General features: G+C 35.4%; 1 protein-coding gene across 3 annotated transcripts in view; it reads right to left on the bottom strand.

Annotated features, from left to right (window-relative positions):
- The window catches only part of WNK1 (WNK lysine deficient protein kinase 1), a 124161-nt gene that overhangs the window by 40730 nt on the left and 57887 nt on the right, over nt 1-25544 (bottom strand). For 2 of the 3 annotated variants that reach the window (XM_026718805.2, XM_087935042.1), the window contains exons 5-8: nt 15944-16032; nt 14849-15068; nt 11960-12296; nt 7468-7655 (exon numbers count right to left, since the gene is read on the bottom strand). In XM_026718805.2, the coding sequence (XP_026574590.2) occupies nt 7468-7655; nt 11960-12296; nt 14849-15068; nt 15944-16032 (834 nt within the window). Of the gene's footprint in view, nt 1-1377; nt 2578-5326; nt 5582-7467; nt 7656-11959; nt 12297-14848; nt 15069-15943; nt 16033-25544 lie in introns of all 3 variants that reach the window. The other variant, XM_087935043.1, reaches the window with a different exon arrangement.

Raw genomic sequence — 25544 nt, 5'->3', positions numbered from 1 at the left:
AAAAATATTACTTTCTTGTTGAAGTGGAGAATTTTATATTTGAGTATATGTACATAATATATCACTCAGCATCTAAAGTTGCATTAATTTGCACATGTGGTAGTCTATGAAAGTATCATATGTGCAAAGTAATGCAATTTTAGATTCTGAGCGATACCTTATGTAATCCAACTCATATTTATTTATAGGTCAGACACATATTGTTTACAGGTAGTCCTTGACTTATGACCGGTTGCTTAATGACTGTTAAAAATTATGATGGATCCCCCAAAAACTACTTACAACCTGTTTTTGAAGTTATGATGCAACAACCCCACCCCCCAATAATCACGTGGTTGCAGTTTTGGCACATGACAACTGATTCCCATTTAGGGGCATTGGCAGAATCCTGCAGTCGCATAACTGTAATCTGCACTTTTGCCAGTGTCTGATGCTTATTTTGGGGTTCTGACAAGAAACATCCATTGGAGAAAATCGATCTGCTTAATGACCACGATGTTTGCTTAATGACTACCACAAAAAAAATGTGGTCCAGTCACATGATGCCTTAACTTTCTACTGCAACAATGTACAATCATAATTTCAGGGTCAACTGTGCCTGTAAGGACTACCTGTGGTGAACCTAGTCCTATGTAAGCTGGTATAAGATTGTAATCTCAAAACACAAAGTCAGTAAGTACAATTCTCTCTATAAAATAAGCTTTTTAAAAGTTTCATAGGACTTACTCCTAATTAATTTTATAGTGGTTTGTTGACTTGAATTTTATATAGCTAAATATTAAAGATTCACAGCACATTTATATTACAAAGTTCAAAATATCTAGATGTTCTGTATAAGCACAACATACATGTGAACCATCGTTTTTCTTGATTTTACATTAAGCTGTCATAATATACAATCTGAATAAGGAAATGCTGGATTATTTTTTTATAAAAATGAACAAGGATATTTTTGAGTGCTTCTAAGATCTCTCAAAACATCCAAACTCTCCAGATTTTTCATTTTCAGATGGCGAAAAGAAGCTGTAAATATCACTTACCTGAGCTTCCAAACTCAGCTTCAGATAAGTAAAAAGACAGGATTTTTACTTTAATGCAATGAAGTAATAACTTTTTACCATAGCCTATTACCCAGCCCTACAACCAAGATTTGCTTACAATTAATACACACTACACATAAGAGTCCCACTGAGGGTGTTCCTAAAAAGATAGGACTGAAATGGTTCCAACAGGAAAAACATTCCTGGAGAAACAATTTGTCCTTCAGTGCCAGAGTATCTTGGGAAGGGAGAAAGGAATGTAAGGAATCTTATACTATAGTGCCAAGGTAACACTAAACCCCCCAAAAAACATTTGGAAGCATTTTGTACTGGTAACCTGAGAATAGAATGTAGATGATCTTGCTGAAAACAATGCAGACAGTGCCTGTTCAGATGAAGTTCTTTGTGGAAAGTGGATGAAGACCTGTGAATCTGGCAATATCTTCTTCTCAGCCATTTGGGAAGCAGAAAAAGATAAATCTGTGGCATATGATACAGATGTCCCACTCGGAGGGGGCGACAGAAAATCACTAGTATCGGAGGAAATTAACTGTGATGAGTCACTGGAATACCCTGGGCTACTTTCCAGCCAGCTCTGGAGAACAGAACTGCCTCTACTCATCATGAACTCAGAACTCATATAGTTACTCTGTTCCTCTTTTACAGGCTGAAGGCGAACAGACTGCAAAGTTCTTTGAGTAGACTCCTCCTGGTTAAAATCTGTGTGACGATTTCTATATACACACTGAGATAAGGTTGTACTTTCTCCTGCAGTTACACTGGGAGTTTGAACATGGAACTCAAACACACTTGTTTGACCATCCCCATTGTGAGAGAGTATAGCAGGTGCAGAATGTGGAACAAAGACTGGATGAAAATTCATCTGTATGGCGTCTGCGCTCAATGGGGTTGATATGTCGGACGCTGGCAATAATGGATTCATTCCAGAATCCAATCTCAAATTTTGAATTTGTCTTGCCAAAAACGTCTGCCCGGTTTGATATTCAAAAGCAGAATTTTGAAGAGGGCCACCTTGTACGTTTCTCAGTTCAGGAGCTTGCAGCAAGTTTAGCTCAGTTCCTTGAGCATTATAGGATAGGGTTTCACAGTGTTCAGGTAATTGAGATTGATAGTGCATGCCCACTAAATATAATGCTTCTTGGGTCAATGTGTTTGTAGCATCTTCTGAAATTGCTTGTCCAGGTCTGTAATCGTTCAAGGTTTGAGTCAAGTTCAACACAGTGTTAGCCTGAATGTGTTCTCTTGTGGAATTATGAGCAGTTGTGCTCATTGTCGCTAATGTCTCTGGTGTCCAAACTGTTGGACTACCACCAGGGAGAAGTAGATTTTGACTGGTCTTGAACAAGGGCTGGAAATGGCAAGTTTGGGCTTCAAGGATAGAAGTACTTTTGCGTCGTTGAGAAATGGACACCCCCAAAGGGCAGGTGGGTGGTGGTGAGAAAGAGCCTGGCCGTTCATGAACGGTAGAAAAAATTACTTGGGAATCTAGTCCATACCGATGCATCATGGACTGAGGCTGTATTGACATGAACAAGACAAGTAGTTCAGACATTACAGAAACATATCACCATTTCAGCTCAATAAATGGCTCTCTTTAATAACCTTATAGAATGGCTGTACTTAGGTCATATTTAAGACACAAAATGTTTTAAGTGTTATGCAAATCCATTAAATACATCCATGGCAGAGACTGATGTCTATAGGAATATTTGCTTTTGTTAGAAGCCATTTTTCCAATCATCTTTTTTATTAAGATAAATACATTTTGTTAGATTTGCTTCAAAACCATTATTTCTTAATACAATCTTTTTTGCACTACAGTACACTTCCTGAGAAATAGTTGTCTAAATAGGAAGAGAATCTGCTTTTAAGCTGCAGCAAAAAGAAAAGTTTAGAGATTATTCATTGTTTTCACACCTCCAAAACCTAGTTATAACAAAGGGATTACATTTGTCAAGTGTTGCACTTTATTATTCCAGAATGGATATGTTATCTCTTATAAAACTCTCTGTTAAACATAGTCCAATATGATTAAAACGCTCAGTTTTTCTTCTTTATACTAATAGGGTCAATTGAGACCAAATTTTAATTGTTCTGGAAAAGCAGCAGCAAATTCTCCTATGACGTAGTAAAAATATAGAGTGACAATTAGTCTCGCATATCATTTGAGGGAGGAAAACGTTTGCTTGTACTGTAGGAAAGTGATTCTAATTTCCTCTCCTTATCTAAAAAAAATAATTTCAATCACTTCTGTATTTGTTTCCAAGAAGATATATCCATATAGTTGCAAGATATTGAACTTGAATCACAAGAGCTTTACTTTTACCTCTAGTTGCTACTCAGAGATTAAACAAAAAACCCATTACTGTTCTTAACTAAAATTAAAAACATTCAGTGCATAAAATACTCTACACTGGGAGTAGACCTGGGGGGGCCCATATGGCACAAAGGAACAGGGCTTAAGGAAGAGGAAGCTTCTACCTTTCCTAAAGTCCATAAATATGAGACTTGAGAATAATTTTCTTTAGCCCCCATGATAGTAGAGCAAGCAGTTGCTTCCAGAACAGATGAAGTTTAAAAATTATTTCTGCCTTCTTTCCATTGTCTATTTCTTTACTACTGTGTCTAGCCAAATATACATACGTGATTTTACCTTCTTCATAAATGATTTGAAGCATGAGCAGTGAAATCATGAAGTTGACAGATTAAAAGCAATGAAGATGTTATCTTGTCTAGTAACAAAACATCTGCAAACAACCAAGCTCAGAGAGCACAAAAGACTCAACAGTTACAGGTGAAAATTATACAGGTAATTAAAGCAAATGGCCCTGAAAGTTATCCACATAGTAAGCAAATTATATTTCAGTGCAAGTAAGTTTAAAATGAAGTATTGTTTGATTTAAAAAATCATCATGCATCAGAGGATTAATAATATGGTACAGTATTTTGTTACAGCTCCTATTTGTTATAGATCTATTATAGAGGTAATGTTTATTATTTTCCATTTCCTTTGTGAATTTTGATTATTTTAATTATTCTCCTAATTGATTTAATAAAAAAAAAACACCAGTATCTTGCTTGAAACTGAGAAAAAGAAACTTTAGGTTTTGATGATTAGAATGATTTTGTAATTAAAGAATTGGCTTGAAATGTGAAATGTGAAGCAAAAGATTGATGTATTATTTTTGCAATGCACTGTATGCAAGAAAGTTGGAAGTTATTTTTTCCCTCTCTTTCTTTCTACTGTCTTATTTTTTGAACTTAATAAAAATGTACTTAAAAAAAAATCCATTTTAGGAAAAGGAACATACACACATGTATACACAACCAGACAAACTTATATAACAGTTATTAAGTCTGCCAGACTCTGAGTTAATTTAGTAATCTTGTTGAAATATATGTATTTGTATTTCTATTGACAGTTTTTTGTTTTATTTTGTTTTTAATATTTGGCTGCAAATTATCTAGAGTTTTTTTTGCTGTTAGTCACCCAAAATCATTTGAGATGGGCAGCCATGTACTGTAAATTATTGATTGAATAATAAATAAAAGCTACTTTCAGAATTATTAACATATAACAGATAGAAGCACCCAATTGACTGAGGCCAATTCTGAGAAAATGTTAAGATGTACTATCCTTGGTTTGTGCTTAAATAGAAACTGCTAGGAAATCCAGGACTGTAGGGGTGTTTTTAAAAAATTCTGAAAGAAGGAATGATAAACCATTCCATACTATGTCAAGAAAAGTTGGCCATGTGGTTGCCAGAAAACCTGGCACAGAGGATCTTCATTATCTGCAGAAGTTATGCTGTATCATCACAAATACAGAATTAGCATATCCTGAAAAATGTGCATTGGGTGACTCAAATTTTTCACTGCTGTGTATGTCCATGAATCACCATAAAACTGCCCAATTATTAATTTTGCAACTACAAATAAGTTTTAACAAGTAAGCAAAGTTGCAATTATGGAATCCACAAATAATGAGAATCAACTGTACTGTCTACCTTTGGTTATTATCCCAACTGAGAAAACATTCAAATGCTTTTGAAATAATACAATAATTTTCAGATTCATCCTATAAATTCATCCTTTTAAGCCTTTTCCCAAAGTTTTGAACAAATTAATTTCTAACTTCAGGAAGGAGAGGAATTAGCTTTCCTATAGCACAGAATAACCATGGTGCCTTTTTATCCTAATCCAATACTAGAAGCCAGGATGTATTTAGTGGTAACTTATCTTAATGTGTCAGGAAAGTGACATACAGGGCTGACAAAGAGGGAAGGCAGGCTGGAGCGCCGCTGGTTGCGTGGAGAGGTGATATGCATGGGCAGGACACTCTCCAGGGCTTTGGAAAGCTTTTCACCAAAAGTTTCCTGCGGGGTAGTCCGAAGATAGGAAGAAGAAAGAGGTGCAGACAACGCTAATGCCAGGGTGGAAGGAGCACTGGGAGGGACCGGGGAGGGAAGGGAGGGGGAAAGAGTGGAAGCACAAACTGACATGCTACAGCCATGTTGAGGCTAAAAAAAAAAAAAGAAATGAGCATAAATAACATGACTAATGAACTGAAACTCAGGGACATAATCATGGCAGAAGACTGATACTGATTATAACAGACAGGGTTAGGAAGAAACTTGATAGAGATCACACACAAAACTAATACGTGCACTTTAGAGGCCTCCAGGTTTTTCTCGGACTATTAAATTTCACTAAAACTAAATCTACTACAAAATAGTTAGCAAGCAGGGTATGTAGAAAGAGGCATCTGTTCCAAATTCAGGTCTCCATTAGGTTGTGTTTCAGGGATCCATTACAGGTTTACTCTGTTTAGGCATAGAAAACAAGCTCTTAATAAAGAAGAGCTCTTTCTTCCAAGTGTTAACAATTAAATGTTAATAATATAACTGTCTCTAGTTATATTATATTGTCTTCTCCCCTTCTTCACTTCAGTTGATTCTTTTTGAACTGGAATGGCCTCCTAAATAATGCCTTGCCAGGATTTCTCTACAACTTTATTCAGCTAAGAATTATACGACACAAAATGATTCACATTTTAACCTGCACGTTTTGACTTTAAGATTAAAAACAAATTTGAAAAATGAACAATATTGTAGAAGAATTCATTAGAAAATAAAGATACTATAATCCGTTTACATTCCCAAGTTGGTTCAATCAACAAAATAAGCAAATTTTGTTGATTGAACCAACTTAGAATTTTAAAAAAGTTGTGTAGTAGCTCTTCCAGAAGCCAGGGTTGTTTTTTTCTTCCCACCAAACATTTTTTTTTAGGCTTTTTAATTATTTTCTTCCCAAGTCATCTCTCCATGAGATTCCCTCAAAACTGCAACTTCCCAAAAAGACTGAATTACTTTTTCTTTTCTTTTCTGGAAATCTATTTGTCATTTGAAACTGGCCTGTTCAGAAGAACTATTAACATACTCTTGGTATTATTTATGATTACTGAACCCTGAAGCAAGGAATGTGAAGATTGTTTAATAGGGGTTATTGTTTAAACAATATTTTTAATGGAATCAGAGGAACTAAAATGTATGTATGTCAAACTTAAAACTGAAATGTTACATTTGGATTAAAAGAGCACAAAGTTTCATAAGTGCATTTGAAATGTATGGCGATGCTTCTCTTCTAGCAAAAGATTACCTTTTCTAATTACCTGCATCAATATGATATAAATGAATATATGATTATCCAAATGTTGCAATCTTTGGCTATGGGTCAATCAGTTATAATTTTTGTCAGTACAGACTCTACAAGTAGCATTTTTCATTAAAAAAGTATAATGAATAGAATAGGAGGTGAGATCTTCTAGAAGAACCCCAATGGCAGTTCTGAAAACCCAGCAGAGAAAAATACAAATTATAGAGTAACACAAATGAACACATGAAGTGGGAAAGGTAACTGTGCCCATAAGCAATTAAAAGGGAGCTATAAATAAATTGAGACATAAGGTTAACTTAAAACTGAAGTGGTTACATGCAGCATTCTATAATGGTTAATACTTCTTACCTTTTTTAGCTGCAGTTAAGAATTTGCAACACATTCACATAACACATGTTTTATAAATGTCATCATTGGGTCAAAAACTCTATCCCATGATTCTTCTTCCACCCACAGTTCAATAAGGTTTGAACCTAACTACAGCTTCAAATACCTCTATGTATTTGCTTACTGCCAGTAAGCAAATGTTTCACATTCAGTTCACTATGCTTGCTTTCAGAACATTCCTATTTTAAAGCAATATTAGAGGAAGGCAAGCAACAGGCTTGTCCACACAGTTTTCTTTATTACCTTTGAACAATCCCAGACTGAAAACCTAACGTCTAAAGACACCCAGGGAAATGGAACAAGATTCTAGGGTTCTTGTCATTCTGCTTAATTTTATGCTTACCACCGTAGAGGTCTGGTATCCTCCAGGCTGTTGTGACTGTGGCTGGCCAACAGGAACTGAATATCCTGAGGCTGGAAGTGTTGGAAGAGACTGTTCATGCTGGGAAGTGAAGGAAGCCGACGGCTGGCTACTCAAGCATGATTCACTAAAGAGAGACGAACCCTGGCCACTGTCAACTGTGCCATCAGCTGTAAAACACAATATAAATATGATTTTTAGATACCGGTTCATAACTTAAAGGCAAGTTCAAGCCTTGTAAGTGCAAAGAACATTCTCATTTTCATTCTCTCTCTCTCTCTCTCTTTCCACTTAATACGCTGAATGCGATGTGCTATAGCACATAGAAACTGAATTTGGATACTCAGGCTGGGTGTTGACACTAAAATGTTTAGACTATTAAGTCATATCTAATTACTACATTTTAAATAAATTACTATAATCAAAATTATATGTGGCGGAGGGATGGAGGAAGACAGGGGAAAGGATGGCCCATGGAGGGAGGAGACTTGCAAACTTCCTTTCAAGCTTCTCCGTTGATTTTGCTTGTAAGAAGCCAGCAAAGAAAGCAGCAATTGGCGATCACATTCTTGTGGGGTGCTGCAATTGTCATAAGCGTGAGCCATTTGCCACTCGAATCACAATCACATGATAGTGGTGCGCTGCAACGATTGAACTTTCAAGGACCAGTATGACTCATTCCCCACCACAGCATTAGTGCCACTGAAACTCTGCATGGTCATTCAATGAATTGTCATGAAGCAAAGGCTATTTGTTAAATAAATATTGCTCTCAATTTTTAAACAAATTCTTAAACACGCCATTTCAACCAAACATTGGACATCCCACCCACCCCCACCCTGTAAATATGTTTGGATTTGCAGACATCTACCATCATGCAGCTCCTCATCTATACAGCAGATAATCCACAATTAGAAGTACTCATTCTGAGCACTGTCTAAGAATGCATTCTTTTGCCAATAAATATAGAAATAGCTCATTTATATTTAGGGAACAACCACTCCACCATGCTCCATCCATGAAAAAGGAAGCATTCAAGTTTTCATATCTGAAATTATCAGGTGGAGTAATACTTTTCATTTGATTTCACTTTTCAGGCAATAAAACCACTCAGTAAAATAATCAGTAAAATTATTTTAATATTTTGGATTTCTCTACTTACTGGGTCACTGATTTCAATATACAAAAAATGGAGAAAAACTCTTTATATCCCCAAATTTTTCAATCAATTCTATAGAGATATATGCCATTCTTTTTATTACCCTTACTACAGTTTGTCACACAGTCAGCCAGGTGTTTACACAATATCTGGCATTTTTTGTCCACCTAGAATCCTTCCCAAGGACCTGAGTGGGATAGGTAGATGTTGTCCTTCAATGGCATTAAAGGTAGCATTGCAGGATGCATATTACTACTACTATGGTTATTATTTTCTTCAAATCCTGCTGAATAAAAATAACAGCATAAGATTTCTGCCAGTGGGTCTTTGAATTAAAAAAAATGTTGCAATTCAAAAACAGACTGAATAATAGCAAGGAGATATACAATAATTCTCCAATAATGATTCAATGCTCTTCTTCAGCTCCAGGGGAATATTTTTAATTGTAGTCTCTAGGCAAGTTTAGGAAATATTTTTACCATTTATTCCAATCAAATCATAGAGAAACCCAGACACCATGCCCTTTTGTATCTCAGGGACTTGACCTTAAAGAAGGCTGCTAAACCTTGTATCTTCCCCACCCCATCAGAGCCAGTATGTTAGTGGAACATGTGTCTGTTTCTGTGAACTGGTTATATGGTGCCTTAGTTTTCTTTCGTATTGGACTATTTTGTGCTTCTGGTGATCCTTTCTTTTTCTTTCTTTCTTTCTTTCTTTCTTTCTTTCTTTCTTTCTTTCTTTCTTTCTTTCTTTCTTTCTTTTTCTTTCTTTCTTTCTCTCTCTGTCTCTCTGTCTCTGTCTCTCTCTCTCTCTCTCTCTCTCTGTAAACTGATTGTTAGTCACACAGAGTTATATAGTTATGATGATAGACAGATATTAGTTACCTGGGCAGTAGTAACTATTTTCTTTATGATATAAAAGTCTAGCTTAAGATCAGAAGTTGTATCAGGCTGTTTAGAGGTGAGCTTCATGGACTTGGGAGATAATTATAATTTGGAGGAAAATAACTGAGACACCAATGTGTAATTTCCTTTATTGGTCTTCTTCTTGCTTATATAATTCTACTGGTTTACCTAAAGTTTCCTCCAGCCTTTGTGTGTTGCTGAAGGATGCCAAGTAAGCCAAAAAAGAAATCATACATTTTGTGTCTCTGACATAATTATAAAAGAAACACCACTTTGGCTGGTAAACCATCTTAAGAGAAGAGGAAGGAATTAATTTTTCCTATATATGTCCATTCCCCAGCAGAATTATTAATTTTTGCCAATCCAATGATATTTAATGCTAACACATTCTTTAAACAATCAAAATAATGCCAATATATAGATGGGTATTTTGAGATGAAGTACACAGAGATGAAATTAAATTGATTATGTAACTGGTAGAAGGAAATGCAAGAGCCTAGTTATTAATAGCAAATACATGACTATGAAATAGATCACAAATTGCTCATATGCTAGATTCAAGTTAAATTTTATCAGCAAAAGAAAACCAATCAGTTTCCATAATATGGTCTTGAACATATGCCCATCATTTTCAAGGAGAACATCAGGAATCACTTTGATGTCTTAAACCTCATAGATTAGGGACCAGAGAAACCGTAGAATGATTGTAAAGAAATGGATGTGAAAATCAACTGCCAAAGATCAAGAAAGATAAAAAGGCACACTGGATGTGGGAATTGCCAAGAAGACAAGTCAAAGCCAAGAAAATACAACAATCTCACAAACGAATTTAAAGAATTTCAGGGACAAGGGAAACAGCATTATAACATCTGTAAAGACAATGCACATGCTGTACTATAATTTATATTTGATCTGTCAAACAAATACAGGCAGTTCCGATTTATAACAGTTCATTTAGTGACTGTTCAAAGTTACAACAGCACTGAAAAAGGTGACCTTTGGCCATTTTTCATATTTATGACCATTGCAGGACCCTCATGATCACGTGATCACAATTCAAAAGCTTGGCAACTGGCATGTATTTTTGATGGTTCCAGTGTCCTGGAATCATGTGAAGGTGACCTTTTGTGACCTTCTGATAAGCAAAGTCAATGGAAAAGCCAAATTCACTTAACAACTGTTTTGCTAACTTAACAACTGTGACAAGGTAGGTCGTAAAATGGGGCAAAAGTCACTTATCAATTGTCTCACTCAGCAACAGAAATTTTGGGCTGAATTGTAGCCATAAGTCAAGGATTACATGGAAATAAGTTCCAGATAGTAATAGATTAGGTATTTTCTCTGGACATATAGAATAAGGAAGCTGACTATTTCTTGAAGTGAGGTTAGAAAGTAATTTTGGGGAGATGAGAACAGGCAAACAGAGTCAGTCTAAAGATTAATCCTTAACCTAGACTCAGATGCAGTTCCATCTTGGAAGATGTTTTAGGATCTGATTCAAACCAGTGATGCTAGGGTAGCAGTGGCAGTCACAAATGTCTTAGATTAATTTAGACTCATATGCCACATGCTACGGCTTCCGCTTTATATACTAGTAAGACAGCGAAATATTTTGTATTTGGCTGCATTGGAAAATAATTTAGCTTCATCTTGTGAAGAATAAGGATGGTACTGAAGAGGGAAATTATGACCAGTCTTTGAAGTTGAGGTTCTGACCATTGCAGTGCACCTGCAGTCACGTGAACAAAATTGGGGCACTTGGCAACCAGTTTGCACTTACGGCCAATTGCAGCATCTGTGGCCATGTTATTGCCATTTGTAACCTTCTCTGCTGGCTTCCCAAAAGCAGAGTCAGCAGGAAAGATCACAAGTTGTCTGGGTAACTCTCCTCCCAGCCTTTCTTGTCTTGCTCACAATGTACCTGGACTACTTGGTAATGTAGGCAGTAGAGTGATTGTTTTCCCCCAAGGGGGAAAAAGTGTCTTTTGAACTTTTTTTTTTTAAAGCTCTCTTCCTCTCTCTAGAGGAAATTTGATCCCATCCAGATGACATTACCACAATTTGTGTGACTATTGGAGTTTAATAATAATGTTGGTGATAGTAAGAAGGATGTGAGATGAAGAAAAAGAGTGGCTTCCCCACTGTGATTTGATGACAATGGCAGCAAAACTGATTCTGCCAATGTACGGTCCTCTCCGATAGATGTGAAACCAGCAATGGTAATTTGGATTCGGTTGCAACCATTTCGTCCCTGTAGGAACCAGTGTCTATTCCTGAACATAATAGCAAGGCAGAAATTGCATCCATAGATACAAAAAAATTACCATTAATCTCTAATGACAACTTAGCCTCCGCTATCCAAGAGTGGGGAAAAAACCGAAGTTGGGTGATGTGTACAGAAAGTACTTACATAACACAGAAACATTGGGTTGCTGGAACTGAACCTGTTGATGCTGATCTGCCTCAGGCTCCTCAGGTTCTACTTGGGTAGAAACAGAAGTTGAAGTGGTGGGAATGGCAGTGACACTAGTAGTAGGCACAACCTGTTTTGTTCCTTGCTGGGCAGCCCCTGCTTGTGTTTTCTGCTCTGTCTGCTGTTTCTGATTGACTTCTTCTTGCTTTCTTTTCTCCTGTTCTTCCCTTACCAACTGGCGCTGCTCTCTCTTTCGCTTAATCAAAGATACCCTATCCTTTATAGCTTTAGCCATTGTTTTGTGATCTCCTTCGCAGACATATCCAGATTCAACCTGAAAGAAAAACAGTTCATACTATTAGACAATGGTGTATTACAATAAATATATTTATTTCATTTATCACATCAACATAGTCGTCCATCTCACATGAAAGTGACTCTGGGAAGCATATAGCAATCAATTAAAAAAAATAATGTATAAAAACATTCACAATGAAAAAAAAAACTACAAAGAGGCACAAAGAACAGAAACGCATGATATTAACTACACTAAGACAGCCATTTCTAGAATTAGAATTAGAATAACAGAGTTGGAAGGGACCTTGGAGATCCAACCCCCTGCTTCCAGTATTGGAGCATTTACAACTTCTGGAGGCAAGTTGTTCCACTGATAAATTGTTCTGTCAGGAATTTCTCCTTAGCTCTAAGTTTCTTCTTTCCTTTCCACCCATTGCATGACAGAACAAAAATGAAACAATCAGTTTGTCAGTTTTAAAGTAACATTAACTATTACAAAAATATTAGAAGAAAATGTTTGGCTTAAAAATTATTCCTCATGGTATTCTCCCAAATATTTGGCTCAAAAATTACTCATCATAGTATTCACCCAAAATATTGAGATCTTATCAAGGAAATAAACCACTTGTGCAACTATAATAGTAGCCAGTATTGTTCACCCTCATAGGACAACTGATCCACAGCCTCATGGAATGGAAGGAAAATCTAGATGCAATGTCCTCTGTTTATTAACATATAACCTACACTGAAGTCATAAGGTGAACTCAAACCAGGATGCTTTTAAGACTTGAATGTTTCAATTCACTTTTAATTAAATGTTGGTGTGATATGTATTCGATCAGCTATTGTTTCAAGGACTAATTTCTATTTGTAATTTTGAAATGAAAGTCCCAAATGTGCTTTTCCCAAAAGGCAAAACTCATCCAAGAAACTTGTTCGGTTTTAACTGACTAGAGAGATATGGAAAGGTTTATATTCTTTGCAGACATCCATCCGGTCATTAGACTTTCTGAGGGTCGATTGTTACTGAGTCAGTTCATTACAACTGGAGAAGTTACTGGATGAGAAGGGGAAACATTTACAAAGAAAAAAACCAAAACAATCCAGTTGCTTTTTGGAAAAAGCACCTTTGGGACAACCATGACCTGGATTAGGGGTCTTCAAACTTGACAACTTTAAGGCTTGTGGACTTCCAACTCCCAGAATTCCTCCTCCAGTTATGTTAACTCAGGAATTCTGGGAATTGAAGTCCACAAGTCTTAAAGTTGCCAAGTTTGAAGACCCTTGACTTGGAAGATTGATAATCTCCATAGACTTGAAATGAAAGGTTTATTATGTCATTTATATTTATATTTATACTAGCTTGATACCCGAGCTTCGCTATGAAACTATGTGGTTGGGCTTAGTTTTTGGAGAGGAAAATAAGGGGGAAAAATCTGCCTCTGCCTACCAGCATCCATCGGTATTCATCTGGCTAGTATCCTGTCAATGTGTGAGAGAGTTGAGGGCTGTTTGGAAACTGAAAGAATATTTGCTATGTGAGCAAGGAGACAGCAAAGAGCCTGGGTGAGGCTTAGCTCAACTATTCTGAACTAAAGCTGGTTGCTGCTATGAAATTAAAACTGAAACTCCTCTCTTCTGCTTATGTTTTGCATTTGGAACAGATTTCTTTTCAGGTGGGGAGGGGGAGTAGAACTCCTTTGTATCAGAGCATGTTTGTTTGTTTATTCATTTATTTATTTTGTTGATAATAATATACGAAATACCACTGCTCTGATGGTCATTTTGAAAAATTCTTCCTTAGTGAGCACCTAGAAGCCAAGAGGAACATATGTGCCAAATTTCAAGTTTGTAGGCTTTACAGTTCTGAAGATTTTGTGATGATGATGCATGAGTATTTTGCTTTTATATATATGTAAATTTCTGTTGCTTAATACCTCCTGTAAACCATTTTGAGATGGATTTGCTTTGGAATTTTTTTTTTTTAAATGTCAAATATTTTATGTAGGTAAATTTTAGAAATTACATCTAGAAACATCTGTCTCAGACTGATGGCAGAAAAGTTTGCTAATGAATCTTATCCCCTGGAGAAAAAAATAAAAATATTTTGCTTAAAGTTCTGCTGGAACATGACAAGAAACATTCTAAACTACATTTTAAAAAGTCAAGTGTTCAAGTGATTTGATTGCTTTTAATCAAGTAAAATATCATAATATTATACCTGAATACATGTCAACCATATCTGAAGCATGAAATATACCCCAGAACTAGGCAATGTACAAAATGGAGAAAATCACTTTTAAAAATGTGGCTGGTCTTGGCTAATGTAAGTTGTTAGTATTTACTTCAAAGTTTTGCTGAATTATATTGTTATTTCCCTATTTAAAATATTCTTGTATTAAATGGAGAAACTTATGAGTTTACTTAAGAATTTGTGCACATGGTTTACTCATGAATTACAGCTTTCTGTATCACTTCCTTTTAAAGTATTGAGTTTTGTACAGTTATCAAAATACAGATGGACCAAACTGTATCCAAAACACAAAAATCTATATTTAGAGACAAATACCTAATCCCTTTATTGCTCACCATTTCTTGTGCTACATCCTCTGGAACATCTCTTTCCAAGTCAAAAGAAAATTCTATTGCTTCATTATCCTTGTATTTTCCTTTTAGCTTTTTAATGTCTTCAATTCGTAACCAGAGCTTAATAGCAATTTTCTCTCCATCATCTTCTTCTGCTAATTCTACACGCACACCAGTTTCTTCCTGGAAGAATGCATGATTCAAAAGGTCCTTGATAGCATATCTGATAATTATAGAAAGAAGAGAACAAGTTACAATTTAGGGGATCCATGAGTAAGATGGAGTTTTAGGGGTATACAAGCAATGCAACTAAATACAAAGATTATTCAAACTTTACCATTTGAACCAAACATATTTTCTTCCCAAATAAAGCTTTAATTCTTATGCAAAGACATAATGCATTCATGGCACTTTGTCCTCCAAAAAAAGGAAACACTTATTTTTTTAAACATCTGAAGGAAGCATCATTATGATACAATATTACAGCCAATGGATGAGGCAAGAGATCTTTACTTAATTATTAAATGAAATACTGTCAATACATTTTAATGCTTCACCCATTCTTTAAACAGGAGAGGACAAATTGAAAATGTATGCCTTTTCTATAAAGAAAGTAATTAGTGCAACTTGAAAAAAGACTATAGGTGTAATTTGACCTTGACTGAAAGAAATGTTAATGTGTGCTTGCAAAATCAGTGCACATTCATAGATTATACACTAAAGAAGCAGTGAATAAACTAGGACCTATGGACAAATATAGACTACTGCCTGTTTTTGTACAGCCTGTGAACTAAGAAAGAATAGGTGGGCAGATAGAGATTGCCAGGCCAGAGTTTTAGCTGGGTTTCCAGGGCTGAATCCCAGGGCATAGTGGGTGGGCACCTCTCAGAAGATTCCTTGCTTGCAGCCTGGTGCCATTGCAATGGCAGGTGCACTAAGCCTGCAGACACAGAGAGGTGGGATTTCGCCCTTTACTGAACAAATTTGCCAACACTTGTACTACAGCAGTGATGCATTACAGATTACCTGAAAGATTTTCAATCAAAACTGTCAACACAGCCCATTTCTACTGCTCAATCCAAGTAGAAAAACATTTACCTTTCATCTTTATTTTGACGAATGCATCCCTCAATTATTTCCTTCACTTCAGGAATAGCTACTTTATCAAAGCTAGCTGGCTTGACTCCCTAAAACAAAGAAGACAGACCAAACAAAGACAGTTATAATCATACATTAGTTTTCTTTCTCTCTTTCCCTCTTTCTTTCTCTCTCTCCCTCCCTCCCTTCCCTCCCCCTCTTTCTCTCTCTCGGAATCCCTGATCCCCTTGCCTGTTTATGTCCCTAACTATCTTTGAATGAACTTGTCTTTTTGCCTCTGAAAGTTTCTTGTTTTTATTGGTCAGACAATAAATACCAGGCCACTGCTGTTTTTATGTGGCCCACAAGCTAAGAGAGGCCAGGAGGCCAGGCAGACAATTGCCAGGCTCAAGCCTCAGTTGAACTCTCAACTGAGCTTCCAGAGCAAAGAACAGGACATTTCAATCATCATCATCCTCATCCTATCCTTCATTAGGAGGCTAGCCCCATCATGATGCAGGTTCTATTCAGAAGAAGTACTTTAGAACATCCAGAATGCAAGCATGGCAGACATCTGGATCATTAAAACAACCATGTCACTTTCCAGGATCACGAGGCTGTCACCACAGCTGCACACTCCTGGATATGGAGGTAGTTTATTTAGTGCAATGCAGGCTAGTAACACATTACATTCCCAACGTTCCAAAAAATTACTTTCAAATTGAATCTAAAGCATTAGTTTCATTAAAGAGTAAAGGCCTTTGGCATTATTATCTTGTAACCATATATTTTATTCATTATAGAACATGGATACTAATAGAACATTTCTTGAATTAAATGTGTAAATGTAATTAAAATTAAAGCTGTTCCCCAATTCAACATTTAGTAAACGAGTTTTGATTAATTGAATCTACATACTATATTACTAAAATAATACGGTCATTTCTACATGCTCTCAAAAAGTGCCCCTATACACATAACATGTGCCATCATATAAGAACCATTCTTTCATCCTGTCAGTGAATGGAAAATTTCTTTTCTAACATGTTTTTTTTTTACATTTTTCCATGTTTAATCATCTATTAAAATGTTTCTAACAGGTGGAAAACACAGACCCAATTGAAAGATGTAGCCTCAGCTATAATATTCAAAACCATACGTATATAGAATATGAAAATTTTATATCCACAATTCAAAGATTCCCCAGCAACACAAAAGAATATTTTGAGTATTTCAAGTTAAAAAATGATTAGTATATAAACAAGGTTGTACAGCAAAGTTCAGATAATTTTCTGAAAATTAAGTTAATATTGTTCAAGAATAACTTGTATTACAAGTTATAATCTAATACCAGATGAAGTAACTACTAGACACTGAAATATTGTGCTCACTGGATAAATAAATAATGAAGTTAAGTTTTATATATTTTGTATATGCCATGCAAAGAGTCACTGCAGAAGATTTCCTTGTTTAGAAAAATTGAAGGCAATCAAAAAAAAAAAAAACCCCACAAGAGGAAGCAAGGTGGCTAAGCACAATTATTAATGGCATAAGCATGAGCTTGTCTTACTAGAACTCAAGAAGCCAATATTGATAGACAGTCCTGGTGAAATTTATTGTGTCATGAATGTCAGATCTGACTGAATTGTAAACCACAAATTACCATCTAATCTTCATTCAACCATCTTCCCCATAGTCCTCCAAACTACTCATTTCATTCAAACAAGCACCAACTTCCGAGTCTTATTAGATAACTTCGTGAATTTTACTTAACTCATATTCCACCAATTCCTTCACTTATTTATCTAGATTCAGTTGATATAAATCAATGATTTGTTTATATTGTTAGTACGATTCAAGGATTAACATACACAGATGTTGGATGAAATAGATGAGATAAGAGTACCACTCTTTCAAATAGGCAATACAGAAATACACCAGTCCACCTTTTCAGGTTTAACATAATAAGGAAATGTGTAGTATTTCATGAAAACATGTGTGCAAGTGTGCAGGCTTGCACTCAGGCACTACCATCATGACCTCTCCACACACAACACTTTACAAATCCACATCTATAAGAACCCTGCTTTTTAAAAAATCCCCTACAGTCAGCATTCTTGGAACAAGACAAAGAAATTCCAATACAAACCAGTTTTTAATATCTATGTCTGTCAATCTATAGATATAGATATGAAATTAAAAATCTAAGAACTATAATTTTATATGGCAACACTTTCTCTCACATGATAATCTCCCAGACTGCATTTGTTCAGTTCTTCCCTATTGGATATGTTATGGTAGATGTAATTCTTTGCACTACATTCAAATCTTTTTTTCATAACTGTGTATTGTAAACGGACAAATTGTTTTATCTGCAATCAAAATGAGCTCCCAACAGATCAACCAAGCAGAACATTCATTCTGTAATAAAATATCTTCTACATATTTAACACGGGCATTAGCAGGTATTCTGATCTTCTTTTTTACACAAGATGAATCTTTCTATTGGACACAGTTATAGTTAGAATCTAACTATACTTGCCTCACATGATATATAAGAAGTTGTCCTAGAACCCATAGATTGCAATTTAACTTTATTCCTAGGCTAACAATCTTTGATGTAGATGAACCAATATTCTGAACAATCCAGTTAGATCAAACAGCTAGAAAAGTACAGAAGTTAGTAGTTGTATATTCTTGTAGCTTCAAACATTAAAGACCCTCTATTACACTCCGACACGAACGTAATATAACATATCTTCACAAAACACAAGTCTTAACATCTTTATGAAATCAATCTGCCTACATAAGAACATTCCTATCGATATACAAACAGTAAATCTTTAAAGTAAGCATTGTCATTATTATTCTGATAATTGTTTAAGTAGAGCCTGATTTAAATATGTATCTGTGAAATTCTTACCTCTTTAACACACTCCTTGTGGGAACAACAGAAACAGTGTGAGTTTATGATGAGAAACACCGGACAAACATCTCGCTTTGAAAAATCCATCAGGAAATACTATTATACAAAATCTGTGCAAAAACTGCTCTAATTGGAAAAGACTGTTAAATGCTACGCTTAATGCACAGCAGAAGGAAAGCAGACACCAAACTTTAAAGGAAACATATCTTCTTCATTTACAACTTTCCTTTCCTTCATCCTGTGCAGTCTGTAGAAGTCAGAGCTCTATTGAGAACACTGCTTTCCCCAGCCTAGGAACCTCAAGACAGAGAACACATCAGCAATGTCATGCAATATGTAAATCTGTTTACAGCTCCTCCCATTTGCTTTCCTGTAACTTTTTACAAAATGGTAAGGAATTTGAACCAGTGCTATTCAATAAACTGTAATATCACTGCAGAAATATAAAGAAAACAGAAGAGAAAATGAAATATCTTTATTTCTTGAAAGATCACTTATCAGTTGTTTTGCAAGTTAGTAACAAGGGGGGAAAATCAGGTCACAGAATTCCTTCTCTATTTAGTTCCTATTGCAATCTTTGCAAGATTTGACAATACATTTTATTCCATCCTAGAACAGAATAGAAATTAATAATTGTAACAAAGTATTGCTATGGTTACTGTTGTGTTTGACTCTATAATTGTCACATTAATTAACTTTCAGAGAATACAACTGAAATTGCCCTAGTGCTCTTACAACTTGACAGAGTAGTTGTATCTAACAGCACTTTGAACTAAATCATTTTGGGCAAAGAACTCCACACTAGTCTGTCATCAGCCTGCTCCGAGTAAAGTTCGGATGAAGATAGCCACAGAAAAAGCATCATTCTGTTCTGATTAATGGAGATGGGGCGTTTCATATATATATATTTTTTGTAACATCTACATTCAGTTATAACCGTCAAAAGAACCTGTTTTATTAAAAAACTGACCAATAGAAAAGTGAAATACATGCAAATTATTATAAATTTTTAAAGAAGGCACAGGAAATGTGTTGCTGCTGCTTTTCCATAATGTAAAATTGTTATTTAGACTAATTTTATTATGTTTTGTGATGACTTCTGTAGTTTACTACTCTGCTACCACTTAATGTTATTGGATGATTAATTTAGAATCCATCTATTATTTTGTAAGATGTCTTGTTCAAAGAATCTGAGATGAAGAACATATTTACTTTAAAGAACTGTTTGTTAGTATATCTAAATAATATCCATGACAACATTATATATACATAATTACATACATAACAACATTACATATAATATTATATATACACCAGCTGCAGTTCACCAATGGTATAATACACCACTGTCTGTATAAAATGTATATGTAGTGTCCCTATGTGTGTAAATATCAGGAAAGTTATACAGGTAGTCCTCGACTTACAATCACAATTGAGCCCAAAATTTATGTTGTTAAGTGAGACATTTGTTAAGTAAGTTTTGCTCCATTTTACAATTCTTCTAGCTAAATGAATCACTGCAGTTGTCAAGTTAGTAACACAGTTGTAAAGTGAATCTGGCTTCCCTATTGACTTTGCTTGTCAGAAGGATGGAAATGTTCACATGAACCCAGGACGCTGCAACTGTCAAAAATATGAACCAATTGCCAAGCTTCCACATTTTGATCACATGGATGCAAAATGTGTGATAAAAATTGGTCCTAAGTCACTTTTTTCAGTATCGTTGTAACTTTGAACAGTTCAGTAAAGGAACTGTTGTACTTTGAGGACTACCTGTAACAGTTGCCATAGTATTCAGGATTTCTTCAAAACAAGGGACTCAAATGCAGAGTCTGAAATGAATTTTATTGAGAATTACTTTAATCTTCTTTTAGACTTTATCATTAACTGTGTCAGTCTATGAATTCCTGAGTCAAGCTGCACAAACAAAGTGCTTTTACAAGTCTACGTTACTATTTTGTTAGGTTATTTTGGTGCTGGTTTGAACTAGATGCGGGCTGTTATAAACCATTAAAGGAATTTTAAAAAGAACCCATGATCCCAATGGAAAACAAAGTTGACCTTGCTTCCCTCCAACCCCAGGGCAATAACATGCAAGGCAGTTCACTTTCTCAATGCTCCTTGTAAAACACAAACTCCTATTATTAGCAACAAAGTCTGGGAGGATTGCATATTTAATTTCTTCCTTTTGAGTCTATAATATGCCCTAATAAATACAGCTTTTAAATGCATTATTAAAAAATAAATAAAAACGTAGCCTACTACTGCTCTTGTTCTGTTTATTCAATATTAACACAATCTAATTGCAAAGTTAACTTGCAGATAGTAAAGGTACTTTCTTTAATTAGCCATATTAGATTTTAAAACCATACAATGATACATTTTGCTGAATCTAATTATTCCATAGATATTTTTAAGAAGTCAGTTTATGAAATATATTCCCTTCATTTTCATTCATGTTACTGGCATTCATGTTAGCAAATATTCATTCAAGTAACCAAAGATCACATTAGATCATTTATAAGATGTATAAGTATATTCTGTATGCATTTTTTTAAAATGCAAAAAATCAAATTAAAATCAGATTTAATATTTCCCTCCTTTGTCTTCCCTCTCCACAAACATACACATCCAATATAATCTCAGAATCACACTTACTCAGGTTAGATTCTGTTAGAGTTACTTGCAGTTTCCACTCAAAAGTGATTTTATTAGCACATACAGCAACTTTATTGCCATTTTCTGACATTCTAGTTAGATGTGTGTCATCCATACACTTTTTAAAGATCAGTTAACTGCAATCACACTTCCAACTTGGCTCCAAGTTAAAAGAGGACATGCAAATAAAATACTGTATTGTGTATTCTACATAACTTCAATAGTAGAAAAAAATAGAAACAGATTACTTTAAACGGTACTGCATTTGTTTCATCAACTGTTCAACTTGGCTTTGTGATTTTCTGGTTGTCCTTTAAAAAGTGTATGAGTACTATAAACACAGGAGATACCTTGTTGAAAAATAGGACATTATGATAAGTAAAGCCTCTAAACATGCATAGGTCTAGTATTTTTCAAACTTGGCAAACTTAAGACGTGTGGACTTCAACTCCCAGAATTCCCCAGCCAGGTTGCCAAGTTTGAAAAACACTGATTTCAAAAACACTGATCTAGATTGTTTTAGTTCATGAGTAAGAATAAAGTAGCCTAAAAGATTTACTCAATCCAAATATCAAAAGTTCAGATCCTTCATTTGTAATTAATTAATTTGACCCTTTCTATAAATCTAGGTTTAAATTTTTTTTTAGATACATATCAATTATATAAAATTCTAGACCTCATTAATTCTGTGCTTTTGCACTATCACAAAAGTTACATATGGTTAAGAAATATGTAAGAAAAATATATGAATTCTTAGATATTTATGTTTAAATTTTATTTATACATATAGCTGTATTTATCCATAAAATACAATGTATTGAGAACTGATACCACTAATTCTTTTAGCCTATAATATTAAATTCAACTACATCAATTTAACATGAAAAATACTGCCAAACAGTCCTCATCTAATACTTTTAATTGCTCCTGGTGTTTTTTCCCCAAATTCTTCTTCAGATGCTATAGCATGGGTGTCAAACTCGATTTCATTGAGGGCCGCATCAGGGTTGTGTTTGACCTCAGAGAGTCGGGGGGGAGAATAATGTGGAGTGTTCTGGAGGTGGTGTGGCCATGGTGTGTGTGACATGGGACTCGTATCGGGGGCACCTGTGGTGGCCAAGTGCTAAGGCAGGACTTCCCTGAGACCTTCCCTCACTCTCATTATAATCTCATTCCTTCCTTCCTTCCATTTCTTCTTTTTCCTTCCCTCTTCATTCTTTCTTCTTCTTCCTTCCCCTCTTTCCTTATTTTTCCTTCCTTGTTCTCTTCCCAGCTTTCCCTCTTTTTCGTTGTCTTTTCTCTTTCCCTTTCTTGTCCCTTCTTGCATGTTCAAATTCAAAAGGGAAAACTTTTCTCCTTTTGTTTTGTTTTTAGTTTGTTTTGATAGTCCTCTGCCAGTGAAAATGGAGCGGGGGGGAAGGGCACATGCACCTCGCCGAGCTCCGTTTTTGCTGGTAGAGGCACTGTGGGCAGGCCCTTTGCTGTTTCAAGACTGGCATCGCTGGCTAGATTTAAGCACCCCACGGGCCAGCCCCTGAGTCTTGAGTTTGACACCCCTGTGCTATAGCATTTTAGGTCCATTGCTATAGAGAAAAGATTATAACCCTTATTTTCTATATGATAAACTTATGACTTCAGCAACACGCTCTTCTAGATAATAAGGGTGAAATGTTCTTTAGTTTAATAATTCCAAGACTTAGTTAAATTTACATATTCTAGAAAATATTTATTTCTATTTGTGCTATTTGTTTGTCCATAAAACTAACATTTCTATACTGGATGGACATTCTAACAACTGTCCCCGTACTGAAATTTCTACTTACCTAAGACCTTTGCATTTTCTACATGTTCCCAAGTTACTCTATTATATGTGTAAACAGCAGTCCCACCTTATCTGGATGGTGTTTCAGATATCTGAATTTATTTATACACACACACACACATATATATATACATATATACATACATACATATATACATACACACACACACACACACACACACACACACACACACATATATATGCACACATACATATACATACATACATACATACGTATATTTGTTTGTTTTCTTAAGTTTTCACGGGTACTTACATGTATGGTATTCAGCTTTGTTCACATATTTACCCACGTCATTATAGTTTCCCATGTCATTATTGCTTTTAAAGTTGTAGCAACGTTTCAGCAGAATCTATTCTGCCATCATCAGGCTTCTGTATAATGTTCATCTGTGAGTCAGACTTTCACAGCCGTTTCTGTTTTAAATTTGGGGCTAGCCTACTGCTATGCCAGAATGGTTTTTTTCTTCATCCTGATTAGTTGGGAGTCTTGGTCTGTGTTTATTGGTTTTGGAGTTTGCTGTGTTCTGCTTGATTGGTGTTTCTAATATCTTCTGTCTGTACATGTAAGTACCCGCGAAAACATATATATGAATTTTAATGGAAAGATGTTTTCAAGTTGAGTTGAACTCCTACTAACTATATCAATTTAATTATTGTGTTTCACGTATAACAATTAAAGGGCATTATTGCACAAATGCAATAAAAACTTGGTAAGAAGAAAAGCTGTAGGACAAAAAAAAACCCTATCAATCCCATCAATTGGTTCTAAATTATGGAAAAAAGAGTAGAAAATAAATCCAAGAAACTCAAGGACAGAATGTCCTTAACAAACTGAAACAGTATGTCTTCATTTGTGGTTAAATGTGTACCTCCAGGAAATTAATAACAAACTCAGATCTAACACACATTTGTATGGAAATACAGGAGACTAACATACCTGAGTTCTTAGCCTCAGGTGTTTGGCATAGTAATAGAACAGTTTGGAATTTCATTATTTATTGTTTTCACAAACAATTGTACTATGACCTTTAACTCTTTCAGGATTTCACATTTTTGCAGTCTTTGTTAATAGAAGTCAAATCAGAGAACTTTGGAAGCATATTAAAATGATTAAAATTATCCACATGAACCAATATCAATTTTTAATTAAGAATATTTTGTTATACCAATTTTAAAGGTTTAACTTTATAGCTCTGTGACAGGTTTAATTATTTTCTGAGTTCAAATTTCCCTCTATATGCTGCAACTGGTATGAAATAATGTCTCCAATCCCAAAACAAATTTTATTTAAATGAAATGATGAACTGTAGAAACCGTAAGAGATCTTCCCATATTTTACAATACTATATCCTACCTGTATCCAACCAAATTAAAGTTATCCAAAGCAACGTTTTCGATTTGTACAGATAAGAAGGAATACCCATCAAGTTTGCAGGTATCATAAAGCTGAAGGGGAATGAATTATACATTAGAATAGCAGCTCAAGGACTCAAAATATGAACAGAGAACCCAGGGGTGGGATTCAAAATTTTTAACAACCAGTTCTGTGGGCGTGGCTTAGTTGGTGGGCGTGGCTAGATGGTCATGTTGTTGGCTGGGCGTTGCCAACTCAATATCACTCACATCGAGGCACGCATCTCCTCGCCTGGCCTCTCATGACTGTGGGGATGCTGCAACAGTTGTAAGTGTGAAAAATGGTCATAAGTTACTTTTTCAGTGCCATTGTAACTTTGAATGGTCACTCCACACAAGCAAAGTACCAGCAAAGGAGGGGAAAAAAACTCCAGAGAAGTTCCAGAGACAGGAAGTCTAGTCCTGCCAAGAATATAATAAGGGTTAACGGAGAGGCAGTTTCTGTATGCAGCACCAGAATGTTTCCTTCCTGCCCTCCTTACAGGATTAGGCCAGTAATTTCTTCTAACTGGTTCTCTAAACTGCTTAGAATGTTAACAACCAGTTCTAGAGAATAGGTGCGAACTGGTAGAATACCACCCCTGAGTGGACCCCACCCAATAAAATGCTGTTCAAAGAAATGAAATGCAGGATGCTGCAGTTAGGTAGGAAAAAAAAGAATACACTGATCCAAAAGAGGTATCTGGATCAAAAGAAATACTCATGAAAATGATCTGGATATTCTGGTAAACATTACATTATATTACATTAAGCATAGTTAGCAATGTGAGGCAGCTGCCAAA

Source organism: Pseudonaja textilis, chromosome 5, assembly GCF_049901715.1.
Source record: "Pseudonaja textilis isolate UNSWEBS1 chromosome 5, rPseTex1.2, whole genome shotgun sequence".
Classification (NCBI taxonomy): Eukaryota; Metazoa; Chordata; class Lepidosauria; order Squamata; family Elapidae; genus Pseudonaja; species Pseudonaja textilis.
The sequence above is the reverse complement of the archived record's forward strand: the minus strand, read 5'-3'. Positions and strand labels throughout refer to the sequence as shown.